The sequence below is a fragment of the Ambystoma mexicanum genome, chromosome 9, assembly GCF_040938575.1.
Source record: "Ambystoma mexicanum isolate Mex_15411 chromosome 9, UKY_AmexF1_1, whole genome shotgun sequence".
In the NCBI taxonomy this organism is placed as follows: Eukaryota; Metazoa; Chordata; class Amphibia; order Caudata; family Ambystomatidae; genus Ambystoma; species Ambystoma mexicanum.
The window spans coordinates 886,402,646-886,421,919 of NC_090931.1; the positions used below are offsets into that span (position 1 = coordinate 886,402,646).

At 49.0% G+C, this 19,274-nt stretch overlaps 1 protein-coding gene across 1 annotated transcript in view; it reads left to right on the plus strand.

Annotated features, from left to right (window-relative positions):
• Nucleotides 1-19,274, plus strand: part of SH3BP4 (SH3 domain binding protein 4) — a 201,502-nt gene that overhangs the window by 170,271 nt on the left and 11,957 nt on the right. Inside the window, exons 3-4 of the mRNA XM_069615998.1 lie at nucleotides 11,969-14,340; nucleotides 15,470-15,658. Coding sequence (XP_069472099.1) covers nucleotides 11,969-14,340; nucleotides 15,470-15,658 — 2,561 coding nt within the window. The remainder of the gene's footprint in view (nucleotides 1-11,968; nucleotides 14,341-15,469; nucleotides 15,659-19,274) is intronic.

Here is a 19,274-nt window from a genome sequence, read left to right on the forward strand (position 1 = left end):
GCAGGCTGTGCTTTCCGCACAAGCCCCCTTGCATTTAGTTGGTGTTTTATCCATGAGTTCAGTAATGGAGCAGTTCTCGGATCTGGCTTCTGCTATGCACGTGACTGCCCCAGTCCAGTTCCACCCCACGAGGACCAAGAGGAGTGCAGTGTCATTGTGCCTCACTCAGGCCCTGTTACCCAAGTCCTCTTCCGTGGCCTTGCTGGGTGATTTGCAATGATCACTAAGAGAAACCCAAATAATGCCCACGGCGTGCAACTCTTTCCCTGATTTTGAGTTTTTATGCTCGGCATTGTCATCTAGGAACTTTTCTAACAAACATGTCTCAGTGTTATTCCCGTCCACCTGCAATGGTACCCAGTGCAGAAGGTCAACATTTACTATGGGAACTCGACGAGATTGGCACACATACTACGTTGGACTATGTAATCATTCGGGCTTGGGCTGTCCTGCTGAGCAAGGGTATGTTTTCCAATCCAACTTGTAAATCCTTTGCATACCACAAGTCTCCCAAAGTGTGGCGTCTAGCTGCACACTGGATAAATGGCAGCCTGGGTTTGGCTGAGAGTTTCCTCGTCATGGGCGATGTGCTGGGTCTCGGGCCTCCATGGAGCAATGCACTGAAAAGACCATGTTTGCCAGAGCGCAGTATAGTCTTGTTCTTGCCCATTCCCCCCCACATTCCGCCCTTCCGATTGTGCCCATATCTAAAACCCGAAGCGTGTGCTTCCCGTCAGCGTGTCCCTTCCTTGTGCACGCTGAATTTAAGCGTGGCCCAGAAGAGCGGCGTGACGGTGCTGGCAAAGGAGCCAATTGCAGGGCTCGGCTGCTGTGACTGACAACTACGTCCGGTGCCTGGAAACGATCAGCACAGACTGGCGACGTGGGAACGGGGAACCAGCGCTCCTAGCTCACTGCATTTTTCCTGACACATTTCCAGCGACAGCTGGTCGGCTCGAGCGTGCAGCCACCATCCGCACCCCCAAACAGTTCGTACGAGGTAAGAGGGGGCAGAGGCTGAGCTTTCGCAGACATGCGTGCGGCAGGTCATGGATTTCTCCGGAGCCGTGCTTGCTGTTTGCTAAATGCTCGTTTTACAGCCACTGCGCCTTTCCATCTATCCAAAGCAGATGCTCAACAGTGTCAAGACCATGGCCCAGAACCCCTTCTACATACTTGCCAACCCTACCGATTTATGCGGTAGGATACCGCTTTTTAAGCAGTCCTACCGCCTACCGATTTTTTTGACACCAAATACCGATTTTTTTTTTTTGTTGTTGCCCACTCCATCTCAAGGGAGTCTTTCAAGGGCTCCCGAGAGCTGGCGTACCGGGAGAATGCCCGGCATGCAGGCTTTTAATGTCAAAGGCACCCACGGCGGTGGGCTAAAAGCGCCCCTCCACCGCAGGTGCCTTTGGCAAAAGGCACCATTAGCCCCCCACCACGCCAACTCGGGGGAGTCTTTCAAGGACTTCCCTGAGCTGGCGTAGCGGGAGAAGGTGCAGCATGCAGGCCTTTGATGTAAAAGGCGCCCGCGGCGGTTGGCTAAGGGCGCCCCTCCGCCGCGAGTGCCTTTCACAAAAGGCGCCATAAGCCCCCCACCACGTCAACTCCGGTGAGTCTTTCAAGGGCTCCCCCGAGCTGGCGTGATGGCAGAAGGCGTGGCAGGCGCCTCATTGTCATTGAATGCACCCGCGGCGGCGGGCTCATTCAATGACAATGGGCTGCTGACGCGCCCTATTCCTATCATTACCTCCTCGCCTGACTATTTTTGAAACTTTAAGATTCCTACAGATTTTTGGTCACAGAATGTTGGCATGTATGCTTCTACAGGCCTTGGTCAGTGGCCATAAGCAAAAGATAATGTTTTAGTGGCGAGGGCCATGGCTGGCCTTAGCGTTGGCAGCAGTGGCGTCTCCAAGGGGGAAATAGAGGGGACCACAGACAAAAGTAGGGGGGCCGCCTATATAACGGGCAATGTGTAAGCTTTTCCCAAATTGACGTGGGGAAAGTAGTTCAAAGCAATTCTGTACTACACATGTATATATCTTGATGTTACCGATATTGTCTCATCCTATATCGATATTGAAAATATATATCGGCATATCTCCAAAATTCGGTATATCGCCCAGTACAGTTAAGTTTACTCCTGGTTTCGGGCCTTCATAGGCAATTTGTTCCGATGTTGCCTGTGGTCATTGGCTGGTAATGGACACCTGCCATTTTATGCACTTTGGAATGATAGTGTCCGTATTGTGTCCCGATTGCATCTGCTTTAGGGGGGCCTTCCACAATTGTGCTATTAATACTCACTCGCAATTACTTTTTGTGCATCACTCATCCGGCTGCGGGTGCTTTACTGGAAGGTCCGTGCAGATCGCAATTGGGGCTGCAGGTTTCTTTCTCCGCAGTGTCTGTGTGTGGACATTTTATAGTGCAATTGTAGCAAGAGCACTAGATATATCCAGAGCGGGCATGTGAACTAGAGGAGCACAGTGCGTGAGTGTGCGCGCTATAACAGTGGTCAACCAGCAACAAGATATCCTTTAAAGCAGTGTCTTCTGCAGAGATGGTGCCACTCTGATGTCTCGAGGGCAGTGTGTCCCTTTCAGGCCAAAAGAAAGGAAGCAGGCTAGGCAAAAAAGCCTGCAAATGTGCAAGTGACAGCTGCGGAAAAGAGGACAGCAGATCAGATCAATGAGCCCCCTGCTTCCCTCAGCGAAGCTATGGGCTTGGCCAGGAAACCCTTGTCGGGGGTGAGCTACCCGCCAATACCCCAATTATAGGCCAGGCCTATACAGTAGGGAAAGTGGGGTCTGGGGTTCTGTTTCTTTTGTAGAATGCATTTCCTTCTCCCCTCTCTTTTCCCTTCTGGTTTCTCTGGCGCTTTTAACCTGCGCTATGGGCAGGAAATGTTGCCCTTCTTGCAACGGCAAATATCCATGGAAAGAAGCAGACCGGAAGTGTAATAAGTGTCTACCTCGATCACAAGCAGTCCTGCAAATCTTGCCAACTTTTACATCCAAAGACGATAAAAGAACGGCGGACGAAGCGGTGGGCAGCCTACGCCATGCAGCAGGCCAATGGTAGCTCCCACGTCTGCGCAGGAGCCTCGAGTGACGAGGACGTAAGCGACAGCCATAGCTCCAATGCAGAGGCCATTGACCTCTCTGCGGAACAGGCAAGTTCAGAGATGTCCGGCCTCAGCAGGCAGGCCACCAGGGAGACAACATCCCAGCGACAAGGAGACACACCACGTAAAGAAAAACACACAACCTCCCGAGCCTCCTCGACAGACTGGTCAGGAAGGCCACAGACGCCAACCGAATGCCAACATTTTTGACGGAACCCACCGATCCCCATGATCGGTTGCCCTCCCCATAACCGTCCATACAGCATGCATCCGGGCATCCAAGTCAAAAGGGTGTCAGCACCAAACATTCTGAGAGTGCTGAGATGCCTCATAAGAGCATGTCGGTGCCAAAGCGGACGGCAGCACCATGAACAAGCTTTCCAAGTTTGGAGATTTTTCTGAAATATTTATCACCCCAAAGAGACCCAAGGGAGGAAGACACTTGCCCTACTTCGTCCAAAGAACTTCCAGTCAGTTCGTTCATGAGGTGTTTAACCTAACTGAACCAGAGGAAATCCATCAGGACCCCCCATGATCAGGGAGAGAATCCCATTGACGAGGCAATGGACCTGTCTCCAGACTGGGGTGATGAACAACCGGTAGGCGAGGCACCATGGCTGTCACCGTCTGCTACCCCAGATCCAGACACCCTGTGTATAGATCCTCCCTCCTCTCCTCCTCAAAGACGAGCCTCACCTATTGATGACCAGATGGCATTCAGTGCTATTCTTTAAAAGGCAGCTGAATACTTTCAAATTGCCATTCAGGAGGCGGCTTTGTAGAGGATATTTTAAAAGAAAAACCACCCTGAAGTCTAGTTATACCTCTGTTGAATTCTATTAAAAGGCGCCTTGCTCCCTCTTTGGTAACTCCATCTCAAACAAGAGCTGTAAATCCACGAGTCGAAAAAGCTTTTTTGCCCCCTCCAACAGACTCGCTATATATCTGGAGACATGCCACTCCCGACTCCCTAGTAGTCACAACTACAAGGAAGAGAACCAGAGTATCCTTGTCTACGGCTCGGGAACCTCCAGACAAGGATTGCAAGAAGTTATATGCCCTTGGAAAGCGCATTACAACACCAGAAGCTTATTCCACTGATAGCTAACAACACCACATTGCTGGCTAGTTATAGCGATGTCCAATGGAATTTTCTCCAGGAGGGCCTGCAAAAAGTCCCAGAGCTGCAACGGTCACTCCTTCTGGCGGATGTTTCGGAAGGGAGGCAGGTCAATCAGAGCATCCTTAAAAAATACCCTGGATACTGCAGAAACAGCAGGACGAACACTGGCTCAAGGCACCCTGCTTAAAAGGCACGCATGCCTCAAGAATTCAGGATTTATGCCTGAGACCAAGGCATCCCCAAGCCAGTTGAAGAGACTAACCTGTTTGGGAAGGCAGTAGAAGAGGCCTTGGAAACCGCTAAAAAGGAACACGAAACCTTGAGGTCTCTAAACCAGATTATGCAAAGACCCCATCAGCAGCGATGGGGTAGCTCTCGCTGCTCCTTTTTTGGACAATCCTTCCCACGTTCCTCCCCCCTCCCCCCACAATCCATATGGAACAGGGAACACACCTTGGTCCTCCGGACAAGGGGCAACTGCCATGGGCCAATACAAACAGAGGGCAGCACCGTGGCAAAGGAAATGGGTAGAAACTCCACCCCAAGAGGCTCCCCAGCCTCCACCCAAAAATGATTCGGCAGACCGGGTCCTCTCGCATGCCTCCCCAGTTGGGGGACGAATAACATCTTTCTTTCATGCATGGGAGGGAATCACCACAGAACAGTGGGTGCTGAAGACCGTCACCTACGGTTATTCTATCGAGTTCAGCCGACCACCTCGATACCGACCACTAACGTCCAGACTCTTATCGCCAGAACACCTCTAGATCCTGCTGCAAGAGGTGGAGATCTTGCAAGAAAAGGGTGTGATAGAAGTTGTCCCCATTCTACAAGTAAACAAGAGTATTTGTCTACTTCCTTGTACCCAAAAAGGATCTCGCCATGCGCCCTTTTCTAGACTTGCACCCATAGAACACATTTGTCAAGCCACAAAAGTTCAGAATGACAGCAGTGCAAGAAGTAATTCCTCTTCTAACAAAGGGGATTACATGGCAACATTGGACATGAAAGATGCATACTTTCATATTTCAATGCTGCCAGCGCACAGAAAGTACCTAAGGTTCATGATAGAGGACAAACGCCATCAGTTCAAGGTCCTTCCCATGGGCATTGCCTCAGCCCTAAGGGTATTTTCAAAGGTGCTGGTGGTAGTAGAGACTCACCTGCGCAGGCAGTCCATTCTAGTCTATCCTTACCTCAACAACAGGCTAATAACAGGGGACTCGTATGGAACATGCCTATCAAACGCCCAGAAGTGGTAGATCTACTCTTCAGTCTAGGGTTCTCAATGAACGAGAAAAACTCCCGCCTAGACCCCAGCCAAGTCAAACAATTTCTGGGGGGGGCTCCAATTCAGATAGAAGACGGCCTTGCCTACCCCTCCAATGGGTTCCAGATCCCTCATTATGTAGCCAATCATGGGTGACTGTACGCAAAGCCATGCGACTGTTAGGGATGATGGCCTCCTTCATTTACTTAGTTCCACACACACGTTTGCGCATGAGCTCCATGCAACGGTGGCTCAACAGCCAATGGTGTCAGGCCAGCGGACAATGGGACGATCTAGTGGTTGTCTCGGCAGCCCTCTCTGCAGTGGTGGTTGAGGGAAAACCTCTTACAAGGAAAAGCCTTCACCATCCCCACAGTGGGAGCCACTCTCACCACGGACGCATCTCTCATGGGGTGGGGTGGGCTCACCTCCTTCATGTCACAGCGCACATAGTTTGGTCCCCAGCAGTAGCATCTAATCACATAAACCTGTTGGCATTGTTCGCAGTGTTCAAGGCCCTGAAGGCTTTCCAAAGACAACTGCAGGGGAAGACTGTACTAGTCCTCACGGACCGCACCACAGCCATGTATTACCTGAACAAACAGGGGGGCACGCACATGTGGAAGTGGGCTCTCAAACACACAATGTTCCCCCTATCTCAACATGTCCCAGGGGAACTCCATCTTCTGGCAGACGAGCTCAGCAGAGACTTCCCCCTACCCACAGAGTACGAATGGCGATTACACAAAGACATCTTCGCAGAATGTGGCTTCCCAGAGATCGACTTGTTCCCAACTCTGGAGAATGCACAATACCCAGATTATGCCTCCAGGTACCCCCAGAACCGCTCCAAGGGGAACGGTCTCTGGATAACATGGTCAGGGAAAATTGTCTACGCTTTTCCCCTCTGACTCTCCTACTCAACAAGATAGTGCACAAGATGCACCAGGAACCATTTGAAATGATTCTGGTGGCCCCATGTGGGCCCGCCAGCCCTGGTTCTCCCATCTGATGGCGATGTCAATCTCTCCTCCGATAAAGCTACCTTGCCCATACAACATGCTATCACAAGACTGTAGGGAGACTGTCCATCCATACCCGCAAAGTCTCACCTTAGCGGCCTGGCTCCTGAAGTCATAGAGTTCGGGCACCTTCAACTACCTCAGAGATGCATGGACATACTTAGAGAAGCAAGAAAGCCCAACACCAGACATCGCTACTCCAATAAATAGAAACGCTTTATCTGGTGCAATTCCAAAAGCATCAATCTCACACACTGCTCTCCAACACAGATTGTCTTATACCAAACTCATCTACTTGACTCGGGTCTGTTTTTTAATTCCCTGAATGTCCACCTAGCTGCACTTTCAGGTTATATGACATCCCAGAAAAAGGTGTTGTGGTGGAAGATGTTAAGACTTCATCACCCTATCACAAACCCAGCTCCCGGATGGGACCTATATGTGGTATTAACTAGACTAATGGGATCTCCATTTGAACCCATGCATATGGCTAACCTTAAAGCACTCCCTAACATGACCGCCTTCCTTAGTGGCAGTCACTTCAATAAGAAGAGTTAGTGAACTACAGGCCCTTTCTGTTCAAGACCATTTGTTACAATTCACAAAGACAAGGTGGTTCTGCGCACTCGCCCACGGTTTGCGCCTAAATTCCTTTCAAAGTTCCATGTTAACCAATCAATAGAACTTCCCACGTTCTTACAGAACCCCACTAACATGGCAGAAAAAAAGCCCACACACGCGTCCGCAGTGCAGTCCTATATTATCTGAAAAAGACTAAACCACTAAGAAAACCAACCAGTTTTTCGTTTCAGTGGCAGCTGGTAGAGAAGGGGACCTTGTCTCTAAATCAGCCGTCTCAAAGTGGATTGTAAATTGCCTCACACTTTGCTACTCTTGCCAAGAGAGATCTGCCCTTCAAGCCTAGAGCACACTATACTCTGGGCACAGGGGCCTCCATAGCATTCATTGCAAATGTTCCTCTCGAGCCCATTTGCAAAGCGGCCACCTGGAGTTCTGTACACGCCTTTACAAAACACTACTGCCTAGATACTCACTGTAAGTCTGATTCTCGGGTGGGACAAGAGGTACTAAGACATCTCTTTACTACTGTTACTTCACCCATCCCACCACCATCCCTGGGTACTGCTCGCTAATCTATGCACAGCATGTGATTCTAAGCAGATTCACACGCATCAGAAGGCATACAATCATCAGAAATGCTATTATGGTAAGTAATTTATCTGCTTAGATTCACATGCGCCCACCCTGCCTCCCCACTCGGAGTAGAAGGAACATTGACATCTGAGGATTCTTTGTCTCTATCTGTACTAGTCCTAAAGCTCCCTCATGGCAGAAAAAACACAACCAGAGGGACCTCGAAGTGTGAGGGATTTTGGGTACATTACACGTCACGTTAGGGATAGTGTTAGAAGTACGCCCATGTCGACGTCCCCTTTCGATTCTCGAAAGACAAGATGCAATACTCTATTACCACTAGATGTTGGACTAAATGCACAGCATGTGAATCTAAGCAGATACAATCTTCAGAAATGCTATTACGGTAAGTAATGCATGTCATTAAGGTTTTTCTTTGCATTTCATGTGCTTAAATAATACTTAATTGATAGCAATGACTTGGAAGCAAACCACGTTACATAATAAACCATCATTTCATATTAAACTAACTATACACAATATACATTGCCATAGAAATATAGTGCGCTGTAAGAGCATGGCTTTAGTTTTATTCTGCCCATCTACATGCAAAGTCACGATAGCATCATGAAGATTAATGTAGCCTAGCAAATCCCCCTTGGGTTTTAAAGCCATAATAATTTCATAAAGAATGCAACATTATGCACTCTTCTCACTTCTGATCTCTCCCTCCCATTCTAAAGGTACAAACGTCCCTGCTAAGGCCCCCCCTCACTCCTCCCATCCGTGCCTAATGGCTCACATTGAAATGCTCTGTTGAAACCGAGCAATGTGACAGCCCCTCTGCTGCACAGAGCTCCTTGGGACATTGTCCTGGCAGCGGGACACCTCTCCTGTTTGGAAAGAGTAAGGCGTCCTGCTGCCAGGACAATGAGCGGCTGAGCAGGAATTGCTCAGCACACATTGTTCTGCCAGCAGGATACCTTTCCAGTTGGGCACCCTCATTGAGGTGCCTAACGGGAGAGGTGTCCTACTGATAAATATCCCGGTCCCTCCGTGCCCCCGCCCGCTTGGTACGGCACTGCAGGGGAAGGGCTAAGGGGGGCACAGGATTTCAGTGGAGGTCCTGACCCCCACCCTTGACCCCACCGTAGAGACACCACTGGTTGGCAGCACCTGGAGCGAATCAACAAAATGTGGTTCGCCCTCCCCTCCACCGGGACTCTGCAGGGGTAAGGGGGGATGCCACATTTCTAGTTGCTCTGCTAAATGGAGCGCCACCGCAAAACCAGCAACGGTGATCTATTTAAGTGTGTAACTCCCGGCTCACATGCAGGAGCGAGGAGTTAATCGCTTCAATAGAGAACAGCTTTCAAAGGCTGCCCTGTGCTAGTGTGGCTAGTGTGTTGTAATATGGATTCTCGCTGAACGGCACATGAATTGCATGGATTCAAGTCCATTCAGCTTTGCATTTCATGCAATTTCGTGTTTTCCCCTTCAATTCTTCTTGCAAAGGCAAACATTTTACCATCAATTTTTTTCTGCCATGCTAAAATTTCCCCCATTTCTGTTCCTGCTTTTCTGTTCCTCCGGTTCCTGCAATCCTTGCTTCCCCAAGATGTCATACGTAGAAGTACCTCCATGAACGCTGATCCCTTATTGCCATGAGAGCCCATGAATCCATGGATGCATCGGGTAACTCCACTGTGGCATCCCCCGTACAATAAAGGACATTCTAATACTGCACAACAGTTTAATAACTATGCACCCATAAATCTATTACTTCTGTGTCGGAGGATGGGGGTTTGTGGGGGTCAAACCACTCCCACTGATGCCCGACCAAAGAGGCCCTGCTCCCCCCGTTCTAATTTGGCCATGGACCCTGCACCCCATGTGGCTTACTCCCTGCTCCCACGCCTCCCCTTTCCTCTTCCTCCCTTTCCATGGCCAACATTATCGGGACATGGGATGTTTGTGAGTTTCCAGTGGGTGTCCCCCCTTAGTTGTGTGGGCTGTGTGCACCCTCGGCTTTGTACTGTCCCCATTTCTGAACAGCTGGGTAGTGTTGCTATTCAGTCAGTCATTGGCAGCCCCTCCCCCCCAAACCCAAGTCTGAATGTGGTTTGACGGCTCACTTATGACGCAGCAGCCATATCCCTCTATTTATGGGGGCGGATGTGGGAGGGTGGACTAATCCATGGCGCGGCTCACCGTAACACCCGCTGTAGGAAATCTGATCACATCTCCACCTTGTATGAACTGCACTGGCTCCCCATCCCGCCTAAGCTCGGGTTCAGAGTTACGTGCCAAACCTGCAGGGCTAACATTGCTAGTATGCCAGCCTGCCCGATTGGCAAACTAAAAACACAGGGCAGAACGCAGTCATCTTGCATTAATACCATGACCAAACTGGAAACTAGGCTGGCTCACAAGGATAAAACTAGGAATCTGCCCTTCTCATGCTAGCTCTGGCCGCTTGGAACTCCATCCCAGTGGCAATATGGACTTCTCCAAGTCTCCTTCAGTTCAGTAAAGAAGTGGAAGACCCGGCTCCCCCCAACAAAACCCAACCTAGATTCCGACAACCATGTGCATTCTGTGTATTGCACTGTGATAATTTACTAATGATTCCTTGATGGCTTGTTAACTTCTCGCTGCTGCTGCTTTACTCTACAGCCCGTACAGCACTCTTTTGATTCCAAGCTAGTTTCACCATCATAACATTATATAATAAGACTGTTGTGTTCACACACAATGTCTCCTACACCACAGCAATGCCTGCCACCACTCAATCACACCTCTGCTTAGGCTGAGCAGTTCTGACTGTCCCCAGCAGCCTATCCATGACTGTCCCCGACTGTCTCCAGCACTTCACATCCTTCGGTCACCTCTCTGTACCTTCTGTATCCTGAGGCTTGGGTGACTTTCAACATGCTGTCCAAAGATGCTGGCAAAAGCCACAGATCCAACTGGAATGATGAATTGGAGTTCTCCATCTTCCACTTTGCTAATGGCAGTCTGGGATGACATTTTCTAAGGCTCTGTCGGATGCTTTGGGAGGGAACCCCTGCCTGGCGACTGTCAAAGCCCTGCGTTTTGAACAAAATTCGGATGCTTGTTGATCACTAATTCCTGAAGGAATTGTGATCACCTTTTCAGGATTTTACTTTGTAACGCTACATCCAGAGTGAGATTTATCTGAACGGGGTTGGGAGGTGGGACAGGGTTGGGAGGTGGGACGGGGCAGCACAGTACTATGCTGCACGTCACCATTGCTGATGGCCCACAGTGGTCCTTTGCTGACTGTAGGAGTGCAGCTCTTGATGCCTACTTGGGTTTTGTAATATCAGTACTGCACGCTGGGCAAGTGGCCTGCACATGGAAAGACTGTTGTCCAGAATCCAAGCACGAAGGTTTTGGATTCTGGACAACTTCTCCAAAAAAAACATTCAATGCAGTTTACAAAAAGTCAAAACATGGCTTCTATTTTTCAGCCTAGTTTAGAAAACTCTGTATGCCCGTCCCCTGGATCCCTGTGAGGAAACCTCATGAACAGCATTTTTAAAACCATATTCTCCTTTTTACTGGCTTTGTTTTGTGGGACCCTCAAATGTGCGTTCTAGTGCGTAAAGTATATGGTTTGTTAGTCTGCGGCTGGCACCCACACCTAGAAAAAAAGCAAAGCACTATGTGGGGAAAATAAACCCATGAATTTACGAAAGCAGCAACAGTGCTGTTTTGCCAGACAGTGCTGGTGTGAGGATTGGGTAATGTGGGTTTGGGACTAGCAACGCATGCATGGATACAGTATGATGGCAGTATCCGCCACCAGCAGCCAGGCGACTTCAACCCATGTTTACAGTACCGAAATGCTTCAATGGGACCATTCTCAAGTCTTCACAAGATAATCAGATGTCTAAGCTCGCCCTTTGGTTAATGCGCCTCAACCATGCAACATTCACTGCTTTGCATTATACAAACCCAATGCACATGGCAGCACCCCCTGTTATGCTACTGTGACTATCTTTGTACAGCTCTACCAAAGCACAGCGATCTAGACTTGCAGCACCAACCACCGGCCCGGCTTTTTCGTTACGTGTACCAACGGATGCCTGTGATTTTCCATGCTCTCTGTGTATGGTGTGTTGAGTCGTGTGGCCTCTAAATTATCTCAAACTGAGTGTATGAAATGCCCCGCCTTAGAAAAGGTGTTAAGATTTAACAATTGACCATTGACTGACTTCCTTTCTCTCATCTTCTTGCAGTGCCTTCTCCAAGTGCCCTGCTCATCGACGCTCCCACTTCCCTGGATAATGTGAAGGAGGTAGTGGCCATCCGAGACTACCGACCCAGTAACTTCACTACATTAAAGTTCTCCAAGGGGGACCATCTGTACGTCCTGGATACGTCTGGCGGAGACTGGTGGTATGCACACAACACCACAGAGATGGGCTATATTCCAAGCTCCCATGTGCAGCCCCTGAATCATCGCTACTCTTCCCTAAGTGACAGCGGGATGATCGACAATTTGCTGGGAGGCTTTGACGAAGGCATTAAGGAGTTTGATCTGCTTGGTGACTGGACTGAGTTTGCGAACGATGATGCTACCACGGTGAACCAGAATAACCCATTCTTAAACGGTGCACCAACAAATCCATTCCTGAACGGCGATCTCCATGTCCAACCAAACGTGGACACTAAGCCGGTGGCAAAGACCACTGTGGATCTGTTACTGTTTGACCCCATGGCCTGTTCGCCTTCCAAACCCAGCTCCATCGACATGAATGGCTTGGGCCCCCACATTTTTGATGAGCTTCCCTCCATCATTGTCCCCAATTCCGAGCAGACTGTCCGGCGCGACAATCCTTTTTTCCGTAGTAAGCGCTCCTATAGTCTGTCCGAACTGTCTGTCCTCCAGGCCAAGTCTGACAATACTGCCTCCTCTGGGTTTTTCACAGCACTGAAGTCCCCCTCCCCTGAAGAGTTCCAGAGCCGGGAGGATTTTCGTGCAGCTTGGCTTAGTCACAGAAAGTTGGCCCGATCTTGTCATGATCTGGATCAGCTGGGGCAGAACCCTGGTTGGGGCCAAACGCAACCCTTGGAAACCAATATAGTATGTAAACTAGACAGCTCTGGTGGGGCCGTCCAGCTGCCTGACACCAGTATCAGCATCCACTTACCGGAAGGCCACGTCTCCCCCGGGGAGACCCAGCAGATTTCCATGAAAGCCCTGCTAGATCCTCCCCTGGAACTCAACAGTGACAAATCCAGCACCATCAGCCCTGTCCTGGAGATTAAGCTCAGCAACCTGGAGGTGAAGACCTTCATCACCCTGGAGCTGAAGGTCTCTGCAGTGATTAAGAATGAAATTGTCAATAAGAATGTAGTGGGAATCAAATGCCTACGGAGTGACACTAAGGAAGGTCCTTATTCCCCTGTTCTGTCTACGTACTGTTATGGCGACACTATTCAGGTACAGCTGGAGAACCCGGAGCCTTGCATGTATGTTACTGTGGTAGCCCTGGCCCTTCAGAGTGTAGTCTATCCTGCCACGGTGTGGGATTTCATTAGCAAGAAGATTACTGTGGGTGTGTATGGTCCTAAACACATCCATCCATCCTTCAAAACTGTGGTGGCAATATTTGGCCATGACTGCGCCCCAAAGACATTGCTGGTAAATGAGGTTGCACGGCAGATTCATGGGGCAGCACCCGTGGTGTTGCAGCTGTGGGGCAAGCACCAGTTTGTGCTGGCCCGACCACAGGACCTAAAGCTGTGCCTTTTCTCCAACATGATCAACTACGAAGTGCATGCCACGGAACAGGCCAAGATGGTGCGGGGTTTCCAGATGAAGCTGGGAAAGGTCTGCCGTTTGGTGTTCCCCATCCGTTCGCACAATGCCAATGAGCTATCTGACTTTACGCTCCGTGTGCAGGTGAAAGACGACTATGAGAACATTGTTACTCAATTCTGTGTGCAGACCCCACCACCCCCTCCCAAGAGTGGCCTCAAATCCACAGCACAAAGGAGGTTCTTGAAGAAGAACGAGATAGGAAAAATGATCCTATCCCCAATGGCAGCCACTTACAGATTCCCAGTCTTTCGGGACCGCCCAGTGGCCAACCTCAAATATGGGAAGCTCCTTAAAACTGTTGTACGGCAAAGCAAGAACCATTATTTGCTGGAGTATAAGAAAGGGGACATTGTTGCATTACTCTCAGAGGAGAAAATCCGATTAAAAGGCCAACTGTGGACTAAGGAGTGGTACATTGGGTACTACGAGAGCAAGATTGGCCTAGTTCATGCCAAGAATGTACTTGTTATCGGGAAGATCAAGCCAGTCTACTTCAATGGCCCAGATCTCACCACTGCAGCCCTACTGGAGCAGATCCTGAGGCCCTGCAAGTTTCTGACCTACATCTACTCTTCGGTGAGGACCCTACTCATGGAGAACATCAGCAGCTGGCGTTCGTTCGCGGATGCCCTGGGCTATGCGGCACTGCCACTGAATCACTTTTGCCGAGCAGATTTGGATAGCGAATCAGAACGGGTAGCATGTGTCCTGGAGAAGCTGAAGGAGGACTGCATCAACACTGAAGCCAGAGAAAGGAAGTCCTTCCAGAAAGAGCTTATGATGGTAAGTGCCACCAACATTTCCCTCTATGCCATGCCCTTGACTCTTCCTTCCGGAACCTCTCCCCCCTCCCCTTCTAACCGCCCCGCCCCCCTACCGACATGTTCTGTTTTTCAGAATAGGATACCATTCAACAGTGGCAGTTAAGGGTTGCGAAAATTTGATGATTGGTTAATCTGTCCTTTACAGGTGCCTTTACAAAGAGAAAAGTCTAGGAAATAAGCACACTAACCCAATATGAACAGATAGCCTTTGCCCTGAAGATGGATTGTTAGGAATCCGAAACGCGTTGGCTTTACACACAGCTATAAGGAGCTATCGTGGATTTGTTTCACCTATTTTGTTTCAAATATCTTGTGACAAGATTACTTGTTCATGTGTGAATGTTGTAAACACTGGATCATAAATATTTGTTTTGTTGTACTACTAACAATACTCGCCACATTGAATTGTACGTCACTATCGCACCTGTGCATTGAAACAGGATAATAGTCAACTATATTACAGCCTTTTTGACTTTGATGTGATAAAGGAGGGCAAGCCTTGATTAAGTCTGATCTGTTGATTTCTTATATCTATAACATTGAATATGATTATGCAACTGAAAGGACTCTTCTTTGGCGTAATCTTGAAGTATATAAAACTTGCATGTATTTTAATTAGAACAAAATAACACTGCTGAATCTTAATTTAAACTGTGGATTCCCTGGTGATGTGAGAACCACACTATTGATTAAATCGACAACCACAGGGACTTCTGTCCCCCTAGGAGTGCATCATAGGGCCACCGTGTAGCAACACACGGTTTTGCTTTCTATTGTTCTTGCCTGTCCCAAGTGGCCTTGTGACATTAGCCCTATTGCATCTGAAATTTCCTTAAGTATTACCTATTTAACATAGGCTTTATACTCTTAAAAAAACTGATCTAATCTCCTTGAGGTTAACTATAGGCGACCCTACAAGTCTGTGCAGCCCTTGTCCCCCTTTTTGCGATAGCGGCTGTGATGAACACCTACCTATTGAAAGGAAAGATTCCACTGGTGCTTTTGTAATGGAATGGAGCTCTCATACACCCGTTCATCATCGCAGGCCTTCCTTGTTGCCCATAACTCTGTTTTTGCTTCTTCCTCAGGCTCTTCTGAAGATAGACTGCCAGGGTCTGGTGGTGCGGCTCATCCAGGACTTTGTGCTTCTCACCACGGCAGTGGAAGTGGCCCAGCGTTGGAGGGAGCTAGCAGAGAAGCTGGCCAGAGTCTCCAAGCAACAGATGGATGCATACGAAGCCCCTCACCGGGACAAGAATGGGGATGTGGACAACGAGGTGAGACTCCCATACCCCAGCACAGAGATATGCATGTGGAGTAGATGATTGGCCTCCAAGTTAGCAAGTGTACTTCTAGGGAGCATGGGTTGCTGTTGGCTACAAGTTTTTAGGGAGCAACGTTACTTGGCATGGGGTGAATTGGTTCAGAGTCGGTGATGAATCCTTTGTTTGGAGCAGAAGTGATTCTGTGGAACAGGTGCTTGAGCAAGTTCTAGCTTTTCTGAGTCTGGGGTTGACTTGAGTCTGTCTGGGGTGATTTTGTTATGGGAAACTGCAAACAGAGTGGCTGTTGCACAAGAAAACAAAATAGCGTGTGAAAAACTGTGTCGTTCACAACCCTACCATGGAGATGCTCAGGATATTGAACTAATTCTAGCGTTCTGCTGTACCCCTGCTCCAACATGGTCTCCATATGATGCGTAGACTGTACTGAAGGACTCTTGCAGTGACTGCATTGAATTGTTAAAGAGAACTGCAGCCAAATTAGTAGACGCTGGCAAGAGTGTAGCTTAATAAAACTGCCCCCATGAAGCCAATTCTGCTCTTGATCGCAACACACCAAATAACAGTTTCATCCAGACCATGCCAGAGAAAGACCACTTACATCATTCTCCCCTAAAATCACCAAAACATGGGACATGCTGTTCACCCGCCCATCCCTCCCACTCCTCCCTAATTCTCTCCTCTGCCCATATTCCCCAAAATATCTTCTCTATCCCACTTCTACCATTCATCACTCTGCCAACTGCTCCTATGTTCCAATTGACTCCTTTGCACGTTGCACCACAAATGTAGGGAATTGCACCAGCCCCCTCTGCTCACCTCTCTTCCTTATTCAACCTCTCTCTCGCTCAATTGGTCTCTTCCCAGCATGTGTCGCGCCGCGATTCCGGTCTGCTGTTGGGACCCGCCGGCGGAGTCTTACTTAACGTTAGCAGGGAGCTGGAGGTTAAAGCCCTAGTGGCGCTGCTATCTGGGCTTGGGCACTGGCACAAGAAGTCGTTTCCCGCAAAGCTCTCGACACTCGGCGGCTGGGTTTAGCGCCACCATCTTCCATTGGGAAGGAAGAAGCGTTTCCCATCGGCTGTCCTCCATTTCTATGTGGCTATTAACAAAGGATGTTGCCAAGCAACAGTGGAAACGGTCACAACTGCTTCCTGGGGCTAAAAGAGATTGGCTCAGATGGCCCTCTCTCTGTCTTAAGTTCATCAGTTGTGCTTTGCTCCTGTTTCCTCTTTTCATCTCCGCCCTGGAGCTCTTTTCTCTGTCTTGCTAGTTTCTGCTTGCACCATTCTGTTCCGTTACCTGCTTTGTGGTTCTACCTTGTTCCCCTTGATTCCTCTGTTTATTTCCTTATTTTCTTTACCATGGGGTGCCCCAGATTCAGTGCTCTGCACTGTCCCTGCACCTATACCTATTGGGGCACCTTCTTGTGGTGCAGGGAGATGAGCACAAGTAGCTCACCGAGTGGTTTATCCTTGGTTCAGAGCCGTTGGTGTTGTTTCTGGCTACACAGTCTCCAGGTCTGTGTCGGCAGTCTGCTTCCAGAGGTCCTTACACGTTATTCTACACAACACAACAGGATCACAGGTATGAGGCGCCAACAGGCAGAGGTTCTTGACAGCATGTGACAAAACAGCCACATTCATTTCTCTCCTAATGAAGCCCAGTGCTTACCCCACACAACTCCTCATTCTCCAGATGTCTGTCTCCTTCCCTACCTCTCTAAAAAACCCTTTGAAGGTTTCCTTCAATCGCATAGTCAACTATCTTGAGGTACGCTCACTTGTTCACCCCCTCCAATCCGGATTCTAGTCTAAACTCCAAGGCTGCACTTACCCAAGTTGCCATTTTTGGATGACTGCCCACCACTCTCAGCCCTTTTGCATTCTCATTCATCTAGACCTTTCTACTGCCATTAATCGTGCAGACCATCCGTCCCTCCTTCACATGCTTTCCCTTGTTGGCTTCAAGGTCACCGTATTTATTGCATTGTTTGGATGCCCCATCTCTCCCATCCCGTGGACCTCGGCACCTACTCCCAAGCATACATTCCTGTGGCTGTTCCTCAAGCATAAGTGATAAGTCCTAGGTCCACTCCTCTGCACCTTTCAACTCCTGCGAACGAGTTTCATCCTTTGAAATGAACGATCACCTCCTTACTGAGGATAATCAGATATTCTCCTTTCCTGATGTCACCCCTGCAAACTCTGAATGCTTAAGAAAATGCCTAACCACTCTTTGCCACTGGATGGCTCTCTGCTGCCCCATGTCCTCTTTCTACCTGCCTCCAACACCAACCCCACTCTCCCAGCTCGCCCCCACCGACCTTCTCGCCCACAGGGTGGCACTTTGGAGTTCTCCAACAGTGTACTCCAACTCTCCCAGCTCACCATGGCCATTGCACTGCAGCTGGATTCCCATCTCCTAAACATTAGAAAGATCTGCTGATGCATCAGGCACCACTCAACGGACACCCTCATCTCTATACTTGTGTCCAGCCAACGGAACCAATGCCGAAGCCTACTTCTTGGTCTATTCCTCTATTCTTTTACTCACTTCAGCAGCCCCCCACCTTGTGACACAAACCCTTTTCAATCTAACCCACTACTGCTGGATGGCTCTCCATACAAAAGTGGTCTCTTTAAAGTCCTGCTAATAGTCTATAAATCCATCCATGATCTTGACCCCAGTATCTTGCGGAAAGCTTCTTGGTGTGTATTCTCTCTTGCTCTCTCGCTCTCTCTCGCTCTCGCTCTCTCTCTCGCTCTCTCTTGCTCTCTCTCTCTTGCCCTCTCTCTCTTGCCCTCTCTCTCTCGCCCTCTCGCGCTCTCTCGCGCTCTCTCTCATTCTCCCCTCCCTGTTGCTTCACAACCTGTCAGTTCCCTGCTCGTCTCCTCCAATCTTTGCTCCTTTTCTCTACGTGGCCGACTCCCTGGTCATCAACCCAAGCTTTTCGGTGGAATTCTTCAAAGTAAGGCTCAAACTCTTGTTTGCTAACAAACCTCCTCCACCCTCGTATCCAATCTAAGCTCCCAATCCACCACGCCTGCATTCTGCGGTCAGGGCTACTGTTCTTTGTGAATACTAGCCACAGGCTCCCATTGTTAAAGATATTCTGTCCTGAAGTCCTTGTCCAGGAATGTTCCTAGTCTTACACTGTCATTGGCCAGTATAGGCCGTTCATCCCAACAGTGCTCTATGCAAGGACACCTTTCCCTCAGACTGCCTCTGCACTCTGTTATGGCCTACTTTGTAACTCATTGCTCTGTGAAATAACTGTTCTAAGCAATTGTACACATATGTAAAGTTGCTAGCTCCTTGACAATAACTGCTAGTCCAGGAAATGCCAGCCCGAGTGCAAGCATCATCCATGCAGCTCTTGCACCACACTGTAGGGCTGTGCCTCTGAATCTCATTTCCCACTGCAGAAATATTGCATTCTTTTAAAATGATACTAGTTATTACCCAATAGCCAACATCACATTCCTGTAACAATGCTTTAAGGGGGGCATCGCAACAATTACAAAAGCATGTTGACCACCATGTGCTTTTGGGTGTAAACCGATCAGGCTCGTTTTTTTAATTTTTTTAAACATTTTTTATTTTTTAT